The sequence below is a fragment of the Pyrgilauda ruficollis genome, unplaced genomic scaffold (genome assembly GCF_017590135.1).
Source record: "Pyrgilauda ruficollis isolate IOZ18807 unplaced genomic scaffold, ASM1759013v1 scaffold321, whole genome shotgun sequence".
NCBI lineage: Eukaryota > Metazoa > Chordata > Aves > Passeriformes > Passeridae > Pyrgilauda > Pyrgilauda ruficollis.
The window spans coordinates 80,840-102,115 of record NW_024524612.1 but is presented as its reverse complement, the minus strand read 5'-3'; the positions used below and the strand labels follow the sequence as shown (position 1 = coordinate 102,115).

At 53.5% G+C, this 21,276-nt stretch overlaps 2 protein-coding genes across 4 annotated transcripts in view; both read right to left on the bottom strand.

The window, feature by feature from the left end:
* Positions 1-692: 692 nt before the first annotated feature.
* On the bottom strand, positions 693-8,328 carry RASSF2 (Ras association domain family member 2). The gene is made up of 7 exons (XM_041474455.1): positions 8,276-8,328; positions 7,452-7,626; positions 7,044-7,195; positions 6,391-6,479; positions 3,458-3,648; positions 2,198-2,295; positions 693-1,910 (listed from the first exon to the last, which is right to left on the bottom strand). The coding sequence occupies exons 1-7, from the start codon at positions 8,326-8,328 to the stop codon at positions 1,841-1,843; spliced, it is 828 nt and encodes a 275-aa protein (XP_041330389.1). The 3' UTR covers positions 693-1,840.
* Positions 8,329-16,352: 8,024 nt separating this feature from the next.
* Positions 16,353-21,276, bottom strand: part of SLC23A2 (solute carrier family 23 member 2) — a 53,018-nt gene continuing 48,094 nt past the window's right edge. For all 3 annotated transcript variants that reach the window (XM_041474457.1, XM_041474456.1, XM_041474459.1), the window contains one exon: positions 16,353-20,843. In XM_041474457.1, coding sequence (XP_041330391.1) covers positions 20,611-20,843 — 233 coding nt within the window. In that variant the 3' untranslated portion in view covers positions 16,353-20,610. The remainder of the gene's footprint in view (positions 20,844-21,276) is intronic.

Sequence of the window (21,276 nt, the reverse complement as noted above, 5' to 3'; positions counted from 1 at the left end):
CCTTGGGGAGATTCTCCACTGGTATTCAGGATTTATTCTTTTCCTTCATCTCATTTTTTACTCATTTCCATGGCATTTCTATCCACAAAAAGTGATTTATTTTGGACAAGCCAGGCCCTAAACCTGCCCAGTGTTCCCCAAAATTCCTCCAGGAATGTAGGTGGGAGTCTAAATCTGGGAGGTGAGAGCCCACATTCTCCTTGGGGAGATCCTCCACTTGGTTTCAGACTGGTTTTACTTTTTTTACTCGTTCTATCCACAACAAAGTGATTGATTTTGGAAAGCCAGGCCCTAAACCAGCTCAATATTACCCAAAAATTCCTCCAGAAATTCAGGTGGGAGTTTAAATCTGGGAGGTGAGAGCGTTTCTCCTTGGGGAACTCCTCCACTGGGATTTTACACTTCTCCCTCATTTTATACTTATTTCCATGGCATTTCTATCCACAAAAAGTGATTGATTTTGGAAAGCCAGGTCCTAAACCAGCTCAATATTACCCCAAAATTCCTCCAGAAATTCAGGTGGGAGTTTAAATCTGGGAGGTGAGAGCGTTTCTCCTTGGGGAACTCCTCCACTGGCATTTTACTCTTTTCCCTCATTTTTTACCCATTTCCATGGCATTTCTATCCACAAAAAAGTGATTGATTTTGGAAAGCCAGGCTCTGACTCGGGGGATTTCATTCGGCATGAAGTTGCTACATATTTTATTTTATTTTATTTTATTTCATTTCCTTGTTAATCCACGCAGCAGTGCCACAATCACCCTTCAAACACACCAAAAGCTCCTCTCGCTGTACAACACTTTCCCCAACGTGAGTCAAAGGTGGAAAAGGTACCATTAAAATTAAAAATTCAAAAAAAAAAATAAAAAGAAAATTACAAAGATGCATTGCGAAAACTCAAAGGGAAGGGGGAGGAAGTCAGAGGTTTAGTTCACATCGAGGTATAAAATGGGTATTGCTGGTTTAGCCTGGGAGGAAAGAAAGAGGTTTTTTCCAGCTGCTGCTGCTGGTGGAGCCAGCCTGGCCCTGGTTTCACCAGGATAATTTCCTGGCACTGCTGGAAAATGGATTTGGAAAACAAAATCCTCTTTATTTCTGCCTCCCCCTCCTCCTGCCTCTGCCCTTTCCCAGCACCCCTGGAGATGCTCGGGGCCCTCAGCCATCCCTGCGAGTGCTATTTGGCATTTTCAGCTCCCAGAGAGGTTTGACATCGTGGTTTTCTTCAAAATCCCTAAATATTAGTGCAAATTACAGCGGGGGGGACGGAGGGGCTGCGCCACAGCCACGGCTTTGGGGAAGGGGCTGGGAAAAATGGGATTTTCTCCTGGGCTGGAAATGCCTCCAGGAGCCCCCAGGTCAGGGTTAAACCCCCCCCAAAATCACAGGCAACCCTTTGGATTTATAAAATCCTCCCGACACCTGGGAATTATTGCGGTGACAGGGCAGGAATGTGCTTTTCTCTAAAAAAAAAAAGAGGATTTTTTTTGTTTTTTTGTGCTGTCTTGCTGCCGAGCAGCAGGAACTCCACTGGGAGCCACGTCGGGCATTTCCAACCTGAGCCCCCAAAATTCCAGCTCTGGAACTCTGGCAGCCCTCACCTCGCTGCTGCTGACAGATTTCCTCTTTTTTCTCTTTTTTTTAATATTTTTTTTCCCTGTGTTTTCCAGGGATTCGAGGTTTTGGCTGAAGCTGCTGCCAGCCAGAACCTTCCTGGGAAGAACCCCCGAGGATTCCTGGGGATGGGGGCGTGGGAGGGGGCTTGGCTGGGGGCTGGAGCCACCCAGGGGGGCAGCGGGGGCGTTTTGGGGTCGGGATTTGGTGCAGCGCATCCCAGGGATGCTCACATGGCCGTGGGGCCCTCGGAAATCTCCTCCAGCCTCTGCTCGATCATCAGCCGCAGGATGGAGTATCTGGGGAGGGGGAAAAAAGGGATTTTTTCAACCCTGGAATAATACAAACCCCACTCTGGGGGTGCCAAACCCCGCTTTTGGAGGGAACGCCACAAAACCGGGCAGCAAATCCCACAAAAAAAACCCAAAATCAGGATTTTTCCCTCCTGTTTTTCCCCCCTCTCTACTTCCCCAAATTTAGGGATCACCAGGCAGGGAAAATCCCAGTGCTGGAGCATCCTGGGGCTGCACAAATGAGGTTTTTTTAGGGATGTTTTCCCTCCCAGCATCCCCCCAGCCCCACGTACTTGTGCTTCAGCTTCTTCACTTCCCGGTCCTCCTCCTCCTCCAGCTTCTGGATGAAGCTCCTGAGGATGGGCATCTCGAATTTGATGTACTGGGCGACCTGGGTGGGACAGGAGAGGCAGGGGATGGTGAAGAGGGGGGTGAACTGACCCACCCCCCACCCTCTCTGCAGATTTAACCAAAGATCCCAAAATTTTGTTGCAAACCCTAAAAAAAAAAAAGATGTTTGTGACCATCAGCTCGCGCAAACAAGTGGATAATGATGGGGAAAAGATCCACCTGAGGTTTATTTATTTTAATTTGCCCACTGGCTGCTGCAGGTGGCTCTGTCTGAGTTTCAGAGCTGCTTAATCCCAAATTCACCCCAAAAGTGCCGGGTTTGGGGCGGGATTTCAGAGCACAGGGGAGCTGCTGCCACCGCTGGAAAAACAATTCCTTGGAAATCCCTGCTCCCTGAGCACAGCTGGGGGGCACCGTGGGGCTGGGGGCTGCTCTGGGAACAGCTCCGGGAATTTCCCGGGGGGTTTTCCTGGCAGACCCCGCAGCAGCAGAGCAGCTCCTGCAGCCCCAGCCCCGGGGATAAACCCTTCCCTGCCAGGATGAGGAGGGGCTGGCTCGGAATTCCCAAAAAATCTAGGCTGGGCAGGGCTTGGAGCCACCTGGGGCAGCGGGAGCGTCCCTGCCGTGGCAGGGGTGGCACTGGGTGGGCTTTGGGGTCCCTCCAACCCAAACCTGTGACTCCCCACCCTCCAAACACATATATATATATATTTATATATATATATAAAAATCTGCATTCAGATTACATATATATATATGTAACCTGAATGCAGATTTTATACATATAAAGGATTATATATATATAATATAAACACTTCGGTATAATATAAGTATTTGCATATCGCATAAAAATTCAGACATATTCATATGCAGATTTTATATATAAAATGTCAAGATTATATATAACATAAAGATTTAAAGATTCCTATGGAATCTGAATGCAAATTACATGTGTATAATAGAAAGATAAATAAATAACACAAATATAAATTGATAAACACATTAATATTATATATATATAAATACAAAATATAAATAATAATTTACAAGGATAAATATAAAATGTATGAAAATATAATATATATAAATATAAATAAATTTTTAAAAATGGATGCAGATTTTATACACATAATTTTAAAAAAAGGTTTTATTTACTGCAGCCACAACACGACCAGCCCTCCGAGCAGGGGCGGCGCCCGTACCTTGAACTTGTTGAGCAGCAGTTTGAGCACCTGCGGCGTGGTCATGGTGCTGTTGATGCGCACGTTGGTGACGGAGCCGTAGGCGGGCGTGAACACCGAGGTCTGGGGGCACGGCCGGCACTGAGAGCCCTGCCCGGACCCCTGGATCCCCCTGGATCCCCTCAGATCCCCCTGGATCCCCCTGGATCCTCCTGGATCCCCTCAGATCCCCCTGGATCCCCTCAGATCCCCCTGGATCCTCCTGGATCTGTGGATCCCCCTAGAACCCCTGGATCCCCCTGGATCCCCTCAGATCCCCCTGGATCCTCCTGGATCCTCCTGGATCTGTGGATCCCCCTAGAACCCCTGGATCCCCCTGCATCCTCCCAGATCCCTCAGATCCCTGGATGCCCTGGATCCCCCTGGATTTCCTGGATCCCCATATCCCCTGGATCCCCCTGGATCCTCTGAATCCCTGGATGCCCTGGATCCCCCCGGATCCCCCTGGATCCCCCCAGATCCCTGGATGCCCCTGGATCCCTCTGGATCCCCAGGATCCCTGGATCCCCTCAGATCCCCCTGGATCCTCCTGGGTCCCCCTGATCCCCCTGGATCCTCTGATCCCTGGATCCCCCGGATCCCCCTGATCCCTGGATGCCCTGGATCCCACTGGATCCCCCTGATCCCCCTGGATCCCCCGGATCCCCCTGATCCCTGGATGCCCTGGATCCCCCGGATCCCCCTGATCCCTGGATGCCCTGGATCCCCCTGGATCCCCCTGATCCCCTGGATCCCCCTGGATCCACTTGGATGCCCCTGATCCCTCGATCTCCCGGATCCCCTGGATCCCTGGATGCCCTGGATCCCCCTGGATCCCTCTGGATCCCGGGATCCCCTTAGACCCCCTGGATCCCCCTGATCCCCCTGGATCCACCTGGATCAATTTCTCAATTCCTCCTCCATCTGGGGAACTCAGAAAACACCACACTATTGTTATTTTTAATTACATCTGTTCTCCATGTCAGAATTTGTAAGCTTGTGGTGTTACAACAACAACATAATCTATGTTTTCCTGCTCATCAAAAACCCCTTGACAATAATCCCCCACGAGCCACAGGCACAAACATTCCACTCAGAGGCAAACAAGTGACAGCACAAGGTGGAATTTTTGATTTTTGGGTAATGCTCCCAGCACGTGGCAGGATTGTTAAGTTTTGGGGAGCACTCCCAGGGTGGAATTTTTGATTTTTGGGTAATGCTCCCAGCACACGGTGGGATTGTTGATTTTTGGGGAACACTCCCAGGGTGGGATTTTTGATTTTTTTATACCCAACAATCCAAGCACAGGGTGGGATTGTTGATTTTTGGGTAACAATCCCACAGTGGGATTGTTGATTTTTGGGCAACACTGCCGGGGTGGGATTGTTGATGTGTTAGGTCAAAGATCCTTGTGGTCCCTTCCCACTCAGGACAATTCTGTGATTCCAGAGTTTTCCTGCTCCAAAGCAGCCTCTGGGAGGATGCAGAAATCCTCACCCCAAGATCAAATTTCCTCACCCCCCATGAACTTTCCTTTAAACCACAACAAGCAGTTTATTCTGCCCCAGCTCCCGAGGAAGGTCATTAATTCAGAATTATCCTCCTAAATCCCTGCTGCTCCCTGGATCAAACCCCTCCTCCCGGGAGCTCGAGCATCTTCCCTCTCTTTTCCATAATTTAACTCCCTCTTTAATGAGAGCAGGCAAACGAGGGCAGAGCCTCAGATCTCTGCATGAAAACTGGCCTGGATCCAGATTATTATAAACCAGCTCTTCATCCATTTTTAATGAAGCTCTCAGGCTCCAGCTCCGGGGGTTTTAATTCAGGACATGTCTGCAGCAGGGAGGAATCTCTGGCAGGAGCTGCTCCAGCTGCACAAACGATGACTGAGCACTCCCAGGTGCACGCCAGGCACTGATTCTTACTGGATTTTAGGGGAAAAAATGGAATAAAAGGCTTTTTTTCCTTATGTGCTGGCAGAGGATTGAGGCCATAAAGCTGAGGGGAGTCGTGGTGGGGTGGGCGCTGCCTGGGAATGATTTAATTCAGGTGGGAAAAGTGTCGTGAGTGGGGAAAGGAGAAAAAAAAAAAGGGGAAGAGTTGGGGGTTCCTGGATCCAGATTTGCAAGGGCTCAGCTCCTGGTGGATCCCAGCCTGATCCCGGTGGATCCCAGCCTGGTCCCGGTGGATCCAAGCCCTTGGACCACTCCTGGTGGATGTGATCCTGGTGGATCCCAGCCTGATCCCAGTGGATCCAAGCCCTTGGACCATTCCCAGTGGATCTGATCCTGGTGGATCTGAGCCCTGGGACCAATCCCAGTGGATCCGAGCCCTGGTCCCGCTCCCAGTGGATCCAATCCCAGTGGATACCAGCCTGATCCTGGTGGATCCAATCCCAGTGGATCCGAGCCCTGGTCCCGCTCCCAGTGGATCCAATCCCCATGGATCCGAGCCCCGGTCCCGCTCCTGGTGGATCCAAGCCCTTGGACTGCTCCTGGTGGATCTGAGCTCCGGGACCGATCCCAGCAAATCCAAACCCAGTGGATCTGAGCCCTGTTCCTGATCCCAGTGGATCCGAGCCCTTGGACCACTCCCAGTGGATCCAATCCCCATGGATCCGAGCCCCGGTCCCGCTCCTGGTGGATCCAAGCCCTTGGACCATTCCCAGTGGATCCAATCCCAGTGGATCCAAGCCCTGGTCCCACTCTCGGTGGATCCAAGCCCTTGGACCATTCCCAGTGGATCCAAGCCCTTGGACCACTCAAAGTGGATCCAATCCCAGTGGATCCAATCCCGGTCCCGCTCCCGGTGGATCCAATCCCAGTGGATCAAAGCCCCGGTCCCGCTCCCGGTGGATCCAATCCCAGTGGATCCAATCCCCGGTCCCGCTCCCGGTGGATCCGAGCCCAGCTCACCTGCGCCGTTCCCGGGATTCTCCGTGCCCCTGCTGCTGTCCCCGTCTGTCACCTGGATGTCCGGCAGGGTGCTGGGCTTCAGCACGGACCTGGGGGGCACAGAGAGGGGTGGGTGCCCCGGCGGGGGTCCCTGCCCGGGGTCCCTGTCCCTGCGGGGCCGCAGAGGGAAGGACAATGCAGGGAATCTCTGTCCCTCATCCCCGGCTCCTTCTGGGACAAAAATCCTGGAGGAGGCAGCTGGGGGTGCACAGCCTGCCAGGATGGGGGGTTTGGGGCTGTCTGTGTGGGTTTGGGGCTGTTTGTGTGGGTTTGGGGCTGTTTGTGTGGTTTTGGGGCTGTTTGTGTGGGTTTTGGGGCTGTTTGTGTGGTTTTGGGGCTGTTTGTGTGGGTTTGGGGCTGTGCATTTTTGGGGCTGCCTGCCCATTTTTGGGGCTGTATTTTTGGGGCTGTGGTTTTTTGGGTCTGTGTTTTTTGGGGCTGTGTTTTTGGGTTTGGGTTTTTAAGGTTGTATTTTTGGGGCTGTGTTTTTAGGGCTGCCTGCCCGTTTTTGGGGCTGTGTTTTTGGGGCTGCCTGCCCGTTTTTAGGGTGTGTTTTTGGGGCTGCCTGCCCGTTTTTGGGGCTGTGTTTTTGGGGCTGCCCTGCCCTCACTCACCCGTGGGCGCCCAGGTTGCAGCCCGAGTGCCAGGAGGAGGAGGAGGGTGGCGGGCGGATGCGCTGGTTGTCGTCCTGCATCTGCAGGCGGATGGGGCGGCGCAGCCCCCACGAGATGTTCAGCAGCCCCTCCACGATCAGCTCCCCTTCCTCCTGCAGCCAGATTCACACACAAAATAGTATATATATATATATATATAAAATGCAAATTACATACATATATATAACTATAAAGCTACAATATCAATATTATATCCATAATATCAGTGTGGCATTCCCAGAGCAGCGGGGGCTGGAGCCCCCGGGCCAGCGCAGGTGTCCCTGCCGGGCCAGGGGTGGCACACGGGGGATTTTGGGACCCCTCCCACCCAATCCCCGTCCCGGGCTCCCCAATCCCCTCGGCTCTCACCTCCCGGTGCCGCAGCTGCAGGTTCTGCCCCTCGTAGTAGATGTTGTAGGTCTTGAGGTGCAGGAGCAGCTCGTTCCTGGGGGGAAAAAATGAAAAAATGGGGAAAAAGGTGCCGGGATGGTTTTGGGGGAGGGGGGAGATGCCGCAGGCACCGCCGGCGACCCCGGAGCTGCTGCTGGAAATTCAGGAGTGGCCGCCCTGGCTGAGGAGCCCTCCGTGCTGCTGGGGACCCAAATCTGCTTGATTTGAGGCAGATTTGGGTCTTTTTCCTCCTCCCCTGCTGAAGGTTTTGCCGGGGCTCCAACACTTTGCAGCCAGTCCGGGGGAGAAGCTCCCCGCGAGGGTGTCCCCCTAAATCTCCCTAAAAGGAACCCCAAAGGAGCTCGGGGCAGTCGGTCACGAGGCTGAAAACGGAATCCTTTTATCCTTTTATCCTTTCATCATTTTATCCTTTTATAATTTTATCCTTTTATCATTTTATCATTTGATCAGCTGTCTGGGGTCACGCTGGCGTCACGAGCGGTCACGCAGGGTGGTCACGCCGGCCTCCCCCAGCTCAGAACAAAGCTCTGAGGGGCAAATTGCTGTCCCCTCCTTGTCCCCTCCTTGTCCCCCCGTGTCCCCCCCATGTCCCCACCCGTGTCTCTCCCTGTGTCCCCACCATGTCCCTGCCATGTCCTGCCCGTGTCCTCATCTGTGTCCCACCCCTGTCCCCCCGTGTCTCCACCTGTGTCCCCTTGTGTCCCCCACTGTGTCCCCACCCATGTCCCGCCCTTGTTCCACGTCCCCGACGTGTCCCCTCGTGTCCTGACCCATGTCCTCACCCTGTGTCCCATGTCCCGTGTCCCCCCGTGTCCTGCTCCATGTCACCACCCATGTCCTGCCTGTGTCCCCCGTGTCCCACCCATGTCACCACCCTGTGTCCCATGTCCCGTGTCCTGTGTCCCTCCGTGTCCCCCTGTGTCCCATGTCCCATATCCCATGTCCCATGTCCCATATCCCGTGTCCCGTGTCCCATATCTTGTGTCCTGTGTCCCCCCCATGTCTCATGTCCCCCCATGTCCCGTGTCCCATGTCCCTCCCCTGTCCCCTGTCCCCTGTCCCCCTGTGTCCCATGTCCCCTGTGTCCTGTGTCCTGTGTCACATGTCCCCCCATGTCCCTCCTTTGTCCCATGTCCCATGTCCTATATCCCCTGTACCCCTGTGTCCCCCCATGTCCCCTGTTCCATGTCCCATGTCCCCTGTCCCGTGTCCCCCTGTGTCCTGTGTCCTGTGTCCCCTGTCCCTCTGTGTCCCCCAGTGTCCCGTGTCCCCTGTCCCCTGTTCCATGTCCCCTGTCCCGTGTCCCCCTGTGTCCTGTGTCCTGTGTCCCCTGTCCCGTGTCCCGTGTCCCCACTCATGTCCCGTGTCCCCACTCATGTCCCCTGTCCCGTGTCCCCCTGTCCCCCTGTGTCCCCCTGTGTCCCAGAAATAGAAATAAAAATGGAAATAAAAATAGAAATAGAAATAGAAATAAAAATGGAAATAGAAATAGAAATAGAAATAGAAATAGAAATAGAAATAGAAGTAAAGCTAAAACAAATTAAAAATGAAAAAAATTACAAATTAAAATACAGTGAAAATAAATAAAAAAAATAAGAATAAAAGTAAGAATAAAAAATTTAAAAAATAATCTAAAAACTAAATTAAAAGCAATACAAATGACACATTAAAAATTAAAATTTAAAATAAATAAATAATAAATTGAAAATAATGCAAATAAATTTAAAAAAAATTCTGAATTTAAATTGAAAATAAATAAATAAATCAAGGAAACCTAAACCGAAAAATAAAATACTTAAAAATTACAAGAAAACAGATATAATTTAAAGAAATTGAATAAATAAATAGATAAAAATCCGACTTAAACCTACAAATAAATAAATAAATAAATAAATCTATTAATGAATGAATTAATTAAGCCCTCCCCGGAGTGGAAAAGGCTGGGCAGGGCGGAAGCAGCGACATCAGAGAAGAGCAGAGGCGCCGAACGCTGAAAATTTAATCCCACCGGGATCTCCTTACCCGAAATTTGCATTGGCAGCGCCCGCGGGTGGGAGGGGAAATGGGAATTGTTCCTTTTCCCCGAGTTTTTTACTCTTTTTCCACCCCTCAGAGCCCCCAGGGCTGGGGCTGCTCCCGTGGGGCGTCCCAAGGAGGGATTTTGGGATTTTGGGATTTTGGGATTTCGGAGCAGGCAGAAATTCTGGGCTGATCCTTCGCGGGTTTTGTGGTGCCAGCCGGATTTTTGGGCCGCAGAAATGTTTGGGAATTTCAAAATCCCACCTGGGATAGGCCCCGGCTCGGAGCTCGGGGCATTTTTTGGGTGGAATTGTTGGGGTTTGGGGTGAAGCCCTTGGGATGCTCACTTTGGAAATTGGGCTTCAAAGAGGCCTCGGAATGGGGAACTGGGGAGGTTTGGAATGATGGGAAAAGGGTTTTTTTGGGGTCCTGCTTTTCCTTGGATGGGAAAATTTCGTTTTTCAGGGTCTTTTCCCTCCCTCCCCTTCTCCCGTGAGGCGTTTGCTCCTCAAGGCGCTGATTTCCTCCACCTCCCACCTCGCCACGTGCTTCCTCCCAGCCCCCTGGGACACAAAAATCTCTTTTCCTGCAAGAAAAAACCCCAAATCCACCCCAAAATCCGGGCAGAGGCAGTAAAACCCGTCAGGGGATGAACCCAAACCCTAAATCCCCCGCAGGGCAGCAATCCTGGGGCTCCATCCCTCACGTTGGGATAAACCCCCGGGGAAAAAAACTGATTTTCAACAGCAAAAAAAATCCTCAGTGGCAGGAGGGGAAGGGCAGGAAATCTGCCTAGCCCAGCCCTGGGGCTCAGAGAAAAAGCAGAAGGAGAAGTCAGGACCGAAAATTCGCGGAAGAGCTGACAAAGCTCTGGGTTTCCTGAGGAGCTGCGGGAGGATTTTGGTAAAATTGGGTAAAATCCGGCAAAATTTGGCAACATCCGGCACCAACTGTCCTCCTGCAGCCGCCTCCCACAGGAATAATCTCATTGATCCACCAAAAACGGGACCAGGAGGGTTTGGGGCTCCCCAGGTTTGGGGGGCAGGAAGGAGCTGCCCCTGGTGGGTATCCCCTGGCAAGGGCTGAAAGCTCTGGGGATGGTCAAGGAGGATTAAAGGATGTGGCAGATGTGAAAATGGTGCCAAAAACACCCAAGGGAGTGAAAAAAAACCCCTCCTGGAGCAGCAGAAACTCCAAAGGGAGTGAAAAGAACCCACCTGGAACAGCAGAAATTCCAAAGTGAGGGAAAAGAACCTTCTAAGAGCAGTAAGAACAGCAGAGGGAGTGAAAAAAAACCATCCTAGAGCAGCAAAAACAGCCAAGGGAGTGAAAAGAACCCTCCTAGAGCAGCAAAAACAGAAAAATGAGTGAAAAGAACCCTCCTAGAGCAGCAAAAACAGAAAAATGAGTGAAAAGAACCCTCCTAGAGCAGTAAAAACTCCTAAGGGGGTGAAAAGAACCTTCCTGGAGCAGCAAAAACTCCAAGGGGAGTGAAAAGAACTCTCCTAGAGCAGTAAAAACAGAACAAGTAGTGAAAAAACCCTCCTGGAGCAGCAAAAGCCCCAAAGTGAATGGGAAAAAACCTCCTGGAGCAGCAAAAGCAGCAAAGGGAGTGAAAAACCTCTCCTAGAGCAGCAAAGGGAGTGAAAAAAACCCTCCTAAAAGAGCAAAATCACCCAAGAGAGTGAAAAAAAACCCTCCTGGAGCAGCAAAAACCCCAAAGTGAGTGAAACCCTCCTGGAGCAGCAGAGCCAGGGCGGAGCCCTCGGCACCGCTGGGATCTCTGCTCCAGAGCATCCCGGGGATGCCCCGGGGCCAAGCCAAAATCCCAAATCCCTCGGAGGGGACACGGGGATGGACCGGAGCTGTAAAAAAGCTCCTGGTCTGGGGTGGGAGGGGAGCCCCGAGCCGCAGGTTCATCCTCCCGTGCCGAGGAGTTTCCTGTTTACGCCCCGGCTCTGCCACCTTGGCCTCCGTCATCACATCCCCTTCCTCGCGCTGAGGAAAGGGGCAAATTCTTCCTTTTTTGGGTCTGGAGAGAAAAGCGGGCCGGGAGAGGAGGGGAGAGGCGGCTCCGGGAGAACTCCGGGCACTGCCGGCCCCGACAGCCCCGCGTGGCTCCGGGAGAGGCTGGGAATGACCCGGGACAGGCTGGGAATGACCGGGAGAGGCTGGGAATGACCCGGGACAGGCTGGGAATGACCCAGGAGAGGCCGGGAATGACCCGGGAGAGGCTGGGAATGAACCCGGGAGGGGATGGGAATGACCCGGGAGAGGCTGGGAATGACCCGGGAGGGGCTGGGAATGGCCGGGAGAGGATGGGGATCACTCGGGAAAAGCTGGGAATCAGCGGGAAATGCCGGGAATCACCCGGGAAATGCCGGGAATCACCCCAATCAAAGCGCCGGCCAAGTGGAAGTCGCTGCATTGCTCAACCCTGGCAGTCTGGGGCCGTGTCCGTTCCCGTGCCTCAGTTTCTCCCCCGGAGCTGGCGCGGTTCCGCCGTGCCCAGCCCGGCCCGAGCCTCTCCCGGCGCTTTCGGCACAGCTCCGGCTCAAACCCCGGAGGGCTCCTGCCCTTCTGCCTCCTCCCGGCTGCTCCCGGGCCTGACAGAGCCCGGACTTGTTCCCCTCCCCAAAAACACCCCCCAGACCCCCCTCTCGCACCCCCGAGGGAGCCCGGCCGCATCCACAGCCCCAACACAACAAAACAAGGAAAAAAGTAGCAAAACCCCCCCCAAAACCGCTTTTCCAGCAGGACAGCGACGTTCATCCCCACTCCTGCAAAGAAATCTGCTTTTTTGGGGGGGGGGTTTTGCCGCCTCGCTCCCTCCCCACCCCGGCAGCATCCCCGGCTGGAGCGGGAGGCGCGGATTTGGCGCAGCCGAGGCATTGTGGGAATATCCCGCTCCCCGGGGAGGCCGCGGTGCTTCCCGCAGCCCGGCGCGGCTCCGGAGCGGTGCCCAGGGCGCTCCGGTGCCCGGAGCATCGCCCGGACGCCTCCGGGCCACGGCAGCGGCGGGGCCGCGAGCGCTCACCCGGTGCCGCGGATCCTGCGCTCCCTGCGCTACTCCCGGGCCGGGATCCGCGCCCCGCGTCCGGCCCGCATCCCTAGGCGGAGAAGCGCGGCCGCTCCATTGTTTTCCACGGCGCTATTGTTCTCCGTCCTGCCGGGAGAGAAGGAGGGAGCGCCGAGCGCTGAGCGGGACGGGCCCGGCTGGCTCGGGGACGGGGGGTGGCACTCGGCGTGGACCCTCCGGGAGGGTGGCCAGGGGGTCCCGGTGGGCCCGGGAGGGACGGGCAGAGGAGGCGCCGTGCCCGGAGGGAGCCGCGGGCGCTGCGGCTGCTCCCGGAGGAGCGGAGGGCGATGCTGGGGGCGCTCGGGGGGGGCTGAGGTGACTCCGGGGCTGCGGGGTGGGATCCCGGAGGTCCCGGAGGTTTTCCGTCAGCTCCCGGCGGCGGCGGGGCCGCGGCTCAGCCACGGGGCCGCTCCCGGCGCTGCGGACGGGGATGGAGAGCGGGATGGGGACGGGGATGAGGATGAGGATGATGCCCCAGCCCGGCCGCACTCACCCGGTGCCGGTGGCGGTGGCGGTGCCGCTCCGCTCGCTGCCGGTGCCCCCGTGGGGCCGCCCCTGGGCGGGACGGGGAGGGACGGGGCGGGACCGGGGGTGGCAGCGCGGGGGACACCCCCGCCCGCAGCCGGGGTCATCCCGGAACCCGGATCCCGGAGGGCATCCCGGCTCCCGGAGCCCTTCCCGGTGCCAGGGCTGGGCACCCCGGAGGATGGCACCGCCGGGAGCCGGGTTGTGCCCGCCCCGGGATCCCGAGGGATGCTCCAGGAACGTCCCTGGAGCAGGTCTGGGCTCCCCAGGGACACCCTGGCTCCAGCCGGGCTGAGCCTCAGCAGCGGGGTCTGGAAGGATTCTCCATCCCTGGTGCCAAGACCAGAGTCCCAAAGGACGCCCTGTCCCCGCTGTCACAACCAGGATCCCAAAAATGCCCCAATTCTGATGTCAGGAACAGGATCCCAAAAGATCCCCCATTCCTGAACAGGATCCCAAAAGATCCCCCATTCCTGATGTCAGGAACAGGATCCCAAGGGATTCTCCATCTCCATTGCCAAGACCAGAATCCCAAAGGAATCCCCATCCCACGCAGCCGGGCTGGAAACTCTCCCACAATCAGCTCCAGCTTTGACCAGAATTCCCAGAGGGAATTTGTGGGCTGCATCCCACAGGCTGGAGCGGCTGTTCCTGCCCTAAAAAGCCCCAAATCCTGGAATATCCAGGGCCAGAGCCGTGCAGGCAGCACACTTGGCTGCTGCCCTCAGCCTCGGGATCCACCCGGATCCAAATCCGCCCCCGAGCAGGGGATGGAGGAGGAAATAAATTCAAATAAAATCTGCCTGGAGCAGCAGCTGCAGCTGGGAGCACTCAGCATTCCCAGGATCGGGGTCCCATCCTGCCTGTCCAGTCCTGAGGAGAGTTTGGGGGACTTTGGGGGGACTTTGGGGGCGTTTGGGGGTGTTCAGTATTCCAGAGGAGCAGCAGCCGTGTCCCTCCTCCTTTGTCTGCCCCTGACCTTTCCCAGTGCTTTGTGGCTTTTTTTTCTTTTGAAGGAATTTGCCTAGAAACAGCCCACGCGAAAGGAGAAAAAAAAAAAACCCAACAAAACAACCCCAAAACAAAGAAAGCTGCTTGAGCCCAACAGGCGTCTCTGCAGGCACAGGCTGGAATGGGCCTTTTTTCCCAGATTTTCTTGGATTTCTGTGCAAAATATGAGAAGTTCTGGAGGAACCATCTGGCTCAGGGAAGCACTGACTCGGCGAAAGTGAGCGGGGCAGGGTCAGGATTGATATTCCAGCAGCATCCCGAGGGCTGCCAGGGATGAGAGGCCCTTTGTGGTGGGCAGAGAGGACAATGGAGCCGGCCCCAAACGCCAGGATTCGGCCCCAAAAACGGGGAGAGCTTCCCCTGAGCCTCAGCTCCTGGGGTGGATGAGAACAGAAAAATAACAATAGAAATAAAAATAATTAAAAAAAAAAATAAAGCTGGGGTTTGGGGTGGGCACCTGCAGGAGCACAGGGGATCCTTGGCTGTGGAATTGGGGTTAAATCCTGATTTTTTTGCCACGTCCTGCTCGCTGCCACCAGTGCACGGGTGGTGGGGGGAGCCTGGAGCCTGGAGGGGGGGATTGGTTTCCCAAATAAAAGGAATTTGACCCATTCCTGCCCCGTTGCTGCCCTGTGAGGGCTCCCTGCAGCCTCCACAGATCCACGGGAAGGAGAGCAGAGCTCCCAGCCCCGCAGGCTGCCCCAAATCCCCAGGAAAGGTGACAAGGATGTCACAGCAGCTGCTCTGCAGGCTGACTCCGCTGTTCTGCGGATCCCTGTGGCCCTTCCTCAGGGAGCTGCATGGATTTTCTCCTGCCAAGGACTCAGCCAGGTCCCAGAATAAAGCACAGCTCCAAAATTCTCCAATATTCAATTATTTCCCCCCAGACCGAGCAAGCAGCCAAAATTCCCTTTTTTTTTTTCCCTACTGGCAGCTTCTCACGGTTTCAGCTTTGAGCCCCCCCAGGTGATTGCCAGGAAATCCAGAGATTTCCTGTGCTTGGGAGCATCTGGGAGCTGCCAGGGAGCCCTGGGAAGCAGAGGAGGCTCTGGAAAAGCCTCTCCTTGTCCCTGGCCCGTGTCTGTCACCCCCTGGCAGGGGGGAGGTTCTGGCTGTTTGAAAATCCCCAGATTTTGGGATCCTGCCCAGGATTTGCCCACCTTGGGTTGGTTTGGGTGAGAAAACACGAGCAGAAAACACAAACATTGCTGAGCTGGGACCCCTGCACAGGGGAACACCAGGACTGGGATCAGCAGGGCTGGGATCAGCAGGGCTGGGAACACCAGGACTGGGATCAGTAGGATTGGGATAAGAAGGGCTGGGATCACCAGGACTGGGATCAGTAGGATTGGGATCAGCAGGATTGGGATTACCAGGACTGGGGTCAGCAGGGCTGGGAACACCAGGATTGGGATCACCAGGGCTGGGATCAGCAGGGCTGGGATCAGCAGGACTGGGATCAGCAGGGCTGGGATCAGGTTTCCATCCCAGCCCCAAACCTGCCCTGGTCCCACAGCTGCTCTCAGCCCCTCGCTGTGCATTTGGGGCATTTTTGGCTGCTTTAGTTCCATCCCCTCCAGCACTGCTGCACCCTCAGCCCCGGCCACAGCCACCTTCGGGGGGGCTGGGGGGTCCCCAAGGCGGGGGCAGCTCTGGGGTGTCTCCATGTCCCCAAAGCTCTGGGGTGTCCCCAAGGCAGGGGCAGTTTTGGGGTGTCCCCAAGGCAGGGGCAGTTTTGGGGTGTCCCCAAAGGCAGGGACAGCTTTAGGGTGTCCCCGTGTCCCCAAAGCTCTGGGCTGTCCCCAAGGCCGGGGCAGTTTTGGGGTGTCCCCAAAGGCAGGGACAGCTCTGGGGTGTCCCCATGTCCCCAAAGCTCTGGGCTGTCCCCAAGGCAGGGGCAGTTTTGGGGTGTCCCCAAGGCAGGGGCAGTTTTGGGGTGTCCCCAAAGGCAAGGACAGCCCTGGGGTGTCCCCGTGTCCCCAAAGCTCTGGGCTGTCCCCAAGGCAGGAGCTGTGGGATGAGAGCTGAGGGGTCCCAAGGGCATTTGGGGGTCGTGGTTTTGGGCAGCTCCAAAGGCTCTGGGTTGGGTCTGGCCATCACCTGGATTCTGAGATTAATCATCCATTAATAAATTAATTATCCATTAGGAAGAAATCAATCAATGAGGGAGGAATCCTTCCCTTCCAACCCAACCCACTCCAGGACCAAAGAACTGTGACAATCACTGCATCTATGCCCGCGTTTATTTATACTGAACAGCTTTAAAAATACAGAATAAAATAGCTTTATCTACTATTATTCACAACATCTGGTCCAAATATTACATTTTTAAATATTTAGTTGTTTAATGAAGCAATGTTAGGAAAAAAAAAAAAAGGAATAATAATAATAATTAAAAAAAATCCATAAAAGAATTACACATCTTGGAACAAGAACAAAACAAAAAAAACCCCAAAAAAACAAACAAAAAAAAAATCCAAACAAACCCCCCCCCAAATAAACTTTTGCTGCTGAACAAAAAAGTTTTACAGCCAAAGTCAGTCACGAAAAGTCATGGAAAAAAAAAGGAAATTTATCCCCACCGCCTAAGAACAGTCAATAGTTTGTTTCACCAGAGGTTGTTCTGAACAGACACACACAGGAATTGCTGGGGCTGGCAGCAGGGGGACTGAGCCCCCCGGGGGGGCTCCGAGCCCACGGCAGACCCCACCAGCCCCGGGACCCCCCAGGAACACAAACTGCACCCAGCCCTGGGACTCTGCTGCGAGAAACGAGTGACCCCCCCGGCCCTGCTCGGGAAAAGGAAAGGAAAAGGGGAGAAAAAAGCAGATTTTGGTTGGAGAAGGCCACGAAGAAGCGAAGGTGAGGCTCGCACAGGCTGCTCAGCCGGGGCAGCGGGCTCAGCTCTGCCACAGTACCCAAAATGTCAGGATTTGCACGGGTTTGTTTTTTTTTGGGGGTGTAAACGACTCGCTGAGGGGTTTTCTCCAATTCTGCCCCCGGGGAGCCTCGAGGGCTCAGCAGGGAGGGAACAACAAAAGCCTCCAGTTTTGGGTAGGAACACGAAGATGGGTAAATAAAGTATACACAACCACTATAGATTCGTCAATGAAGAAATTCTACCATCACATGACATTGTCATGACACTCATACCACTCCCTCCCAGGAAAAGGCTTCTCCTGAGCGGAAATGTTATTTTTCTTAATATATGGAAATAAAATACTGCAATATTCATGTACAAACCAAGTTGTCATATTTCAAGTCAGTATTAAAAGGCAATAAAAGCAAATTTGGGGTTGAAAAGGTCGAGCTTTCTGAGCGAGGTACGTGCCAAGTCCCTCCAATATGACAACATTAATCAGTCATAGCTGTCAGCTACGAAACCTAAATTTCTATAGGCATAATTTGCAAGTATTTGCTTTAGAAAACGTGTTTCAACATGTCAGCAAGAACCCTTAATTGAACCTAAAAAAAAATACAAGAGAGCATCGATTACAAAAATCCCAAGTTACTTTGTTTGTATACACTGATGCCACCTCTGATATGACAAAATGAGATTTCTACCATGAATATTTGCCCTTCCCTCTCCAAATCTGGTTGAAATTTCTCATCACCTCTTCACTCACCTCTCAGCTGCCAACTTCCCTTGGGTGCTTGGAGTTTGGCTGTTGGGAAGGCAGGGGAGGACAGGGAGGAAAATCCAGCATGGCATTGGCAGGCAGGTTTGCACCTGGACGTCCCCAGCACACACAATCTGTGTTTAATTCTCACAATCTGTGTTTAAATCTCACAATATGTGTTTAATTCTCACCATTTGTGTTCAATTCTCACCATTTGTGTTCAATTCTCCCCAAACCTGCAGCCTCATCCTCTCCAGCCCTGCCAGCAGCCTGGCACGGGCACCTGGAATTTGGAATTTCACAGCAGCCACTTGGCCAAGTGACCAGGAGAAGGGACCAGGAAAAAGGAAGGATTGAAGGTCCAAAAAATGCCCCCTGCACCTGCACAAACCCGGGGTGAACTCAGGGATTTCCCCCCCACCAAAGAAAAGCACTGCTCTCCTTCCCCTGGGGGGCTCCAGGAGGGGACAGGGCAGCTCCTCTCCCCAAAATTCACCTCAAACTTCCCAAGCCCAGCTCTTCCTGCACACCCAGGGGTCCTCCCCGAGCCCAGGGCTCAGCTTGGAGCACTCACCCTGGGGAAGGGGGGGGGTTTGTCCCACTGCCCAGCTGGGATCCAGAGTGACCCAATTCCAGCTGGTCCCAAGGGCAGGGTGGGGGAACGGGCACAAACCACAAAAAGAATTAAATCCAACAGAAAACTGGGCTGCACCTGCCTGGAGAGCGCTGTGGGGAAGGAGGGGAGTTTGCTCCAGGGAGGAGAGAGAATTTCTCCAGGATTTGCTGCCCTGGGATTTGTTGGGAATCCCAGTGGGAGCTCCCCCTCAGCAGGGTGAGACACGAGCTCTGCCCGCATCCCCTCCTCTCTGCAGCCAGCTGGAAATCAAACGCCTTTCCTCCCTTTCTCCACTTTTACAGGATAACCAGCTGGGGCATCTGCCACCAGCAGAAGCCCTCAGGCCGCAGAGCCACCAGAGGTGTTTTTGTTTCCCTGCTGGACGGGCGTTTTTAACCCCTCCGCGCCTGCCACGCGCCCTTGGCCGCGCACACGGCTGGGAACGCGGAAGCTCCGTGCCACTGAGCAGAGATCCACACCCAAACCACGCGCAGACAGGCTGGGGAACCCAACACCTCGCTCCCCCGGGGAGGAAACACTGAAAAATGAGCAAAAATGACTTTTTGTTTCACAGGCAAACCAACCTCGTCTACGACACAACGACTCTTCCGAGCAGCTCCGAGTCCGACCGACACCAAGACTGCAAACTACTGAAAGTTCCCCGAAGGAAGCAGGAACAAAGGCATGCTTGGACACGGGAAAAGCGGGGTAAAACAGTTTCTGGAAACAGCCATGGCATGCTGAGAACGATCTGCACGGGATCATTCCCACTCTACACTACTCAGCACTGATCCGTCGAGCTCCGTCCTTGCCCTCCCCACCCCAACCCGTCCATGCTTCAATAACCCAGAACAAATTATTCCCCTGGGAGCAGACTCAGAGAAAACAGAGTTCCTGTGCTCCTGTCCAGTAGTCAAACTTGGATAAATAGATCAGGGGGTTACAGGATCTACTGGTATGGTTTTCCAGGAATACAAAACGCAAGCACCGTAGAGCATTACTGGCCTTGAAATTACATTACACAACATTTCCCTGATGATCTCCACAGCTGAAAATGCTTTTTGGGGCCACACTGAAGTCTAAAACTAACTTGCAATAGTAAGAACATTAAACAGGAATAAAACTGTTAATCATGAATGCATGATGAGCGTGAACACCCACGTAACAGCAGAGCTGAGACTACTCCAGGAACAAAAAAAAGAGATCTGAGTGGTGCCCTGATTGGACCCAATACCCGTGAACCCATCCGGTGGGTGAGGCTGCAGGTGCAGTGTCTCTGCTGGCCCAAACCCCTTCCCAGCAGCAATCAGCCTCTGGAGAAGCCCCACAAGAGGAGAAGGAAGAGCCATCAGCAAAAAAAAATAATCCTGCTCGGACCCAAGCGTGGCTGTCCCTGCAGGGAACAACTGTTAATTGCTTGGAGCTGCTCAGTTAATTAGCATTTCTGGCCAGGAAGGAACCTGCTGGACACAGGCACTGAACCCAAGGGCTGCCTGCAGGTGCTGGGTGAGCTCAGGTGTGCCACCCCTGAACTGCCCAGGTTTGTGTGTCCCAGGAAATCCTGGTGGGGAACAGCAAAAAGGAGAAATGCTGTCAGGAAAAGAAGCGGCTGCTGCAGCGCTGAGCCAGCAGGGCTTTCAGAGGCAAAGTCATTCCAGAAACTTCCTGTCTGAGCACTGGATGTGTCACTGGAAGCAGGGATTGTTCAGAGTGAAACTCTCCTGATTTGGCAGCATCAGCTGAGCCTGGTTTCCAGGGCGCTGGGAACACGGAATGTGCAAATCACTGAGCAGCACAACAGCATCCATGGGATTTGACATGGTCAGAAGGAAATAGTTCTCCTTTTCTCTCTTTTTTTCCCCTCCTCCTTCTCCAAAGTTCAGCTTTCCTGGTGTAACCAACGCTGAGGGCTCCAATAAAATCACCATAAAAACGAAAAATTCGCAGCAGCACCTCCACACCTCCACCTAAACCCATTAAAACCCAACAGAATTAGGTGCACAGCTCTCTCCAACTTCCCAAAATCAGCAGGATTTGCCCCAGAGACACTAGACCTGGCTCCCACCACCCACAGCAGGAAAAGCTTTTTTTTTTTTTTTTCTTTTTTTTTTTTTGTTAAATCCGTCTCAGCTCTGGTTCCAGAATTTAAATGCAGATATACAAAACATATATTTTAATGCTTCTTAATCAGCAAGAAACTGCAAATACATCTTTGACTACAACTAGATAATATAATTTCAGCTAAGGCTATACTGTAGCTTCTGAGTCTTGGTCTGAACTCCTGCAGCTGCTGCTTTTCCTGAAGCCTTTCCACGTGTACCCCACGAAGGTGGGGCTGATGGGCAGGAAGCTGAAACACCTGTATTTTTTAATGAAGTTCATGCCAAAAGGCAGATCATAGGTTTCCATGCCATCCAGGGATTTGCTTCCTTTGGCAACCCCTTTCTTCCACTTGCGAATTCCCCTTTCTTCAGGGCTTCCTAGGAATCAGAATGAAAGGAGGCAAATCTATTTACATCCATGGGTATCTTTACCCAAGCCTAAAGCAGAGCCTGAAAGAAGAATGAAAACACCAAGGCTCTGCCAGCAAAGCTCCCAGGCTCCTCAAAAAGGGACAAAACCACACATTATCTGCTTTATTTTGTAACTGGAAGTCAAATTTCTCCTCTGGAATGGAAGCAGGTTTGGGTCTCAAACCCAGTTTTACTGGGGACAGTTTTACTCTGTCTCCTGGAGACTGGTTTGGTATTTATCAGGTTTTTTTTTAGGTGTTTTAGAGGATTTTAAGCTGGGAAGGATTCCAGGTGCTCTCAGGGGAAGGGAGGGCAGGTGTAAGGGCTCTGCTCCTGCTGTGGGAACAGCCAGCCCCAAGAGCAGGGATCTCCTGCCCCAGGGGATGCTGCTTCTACCCAG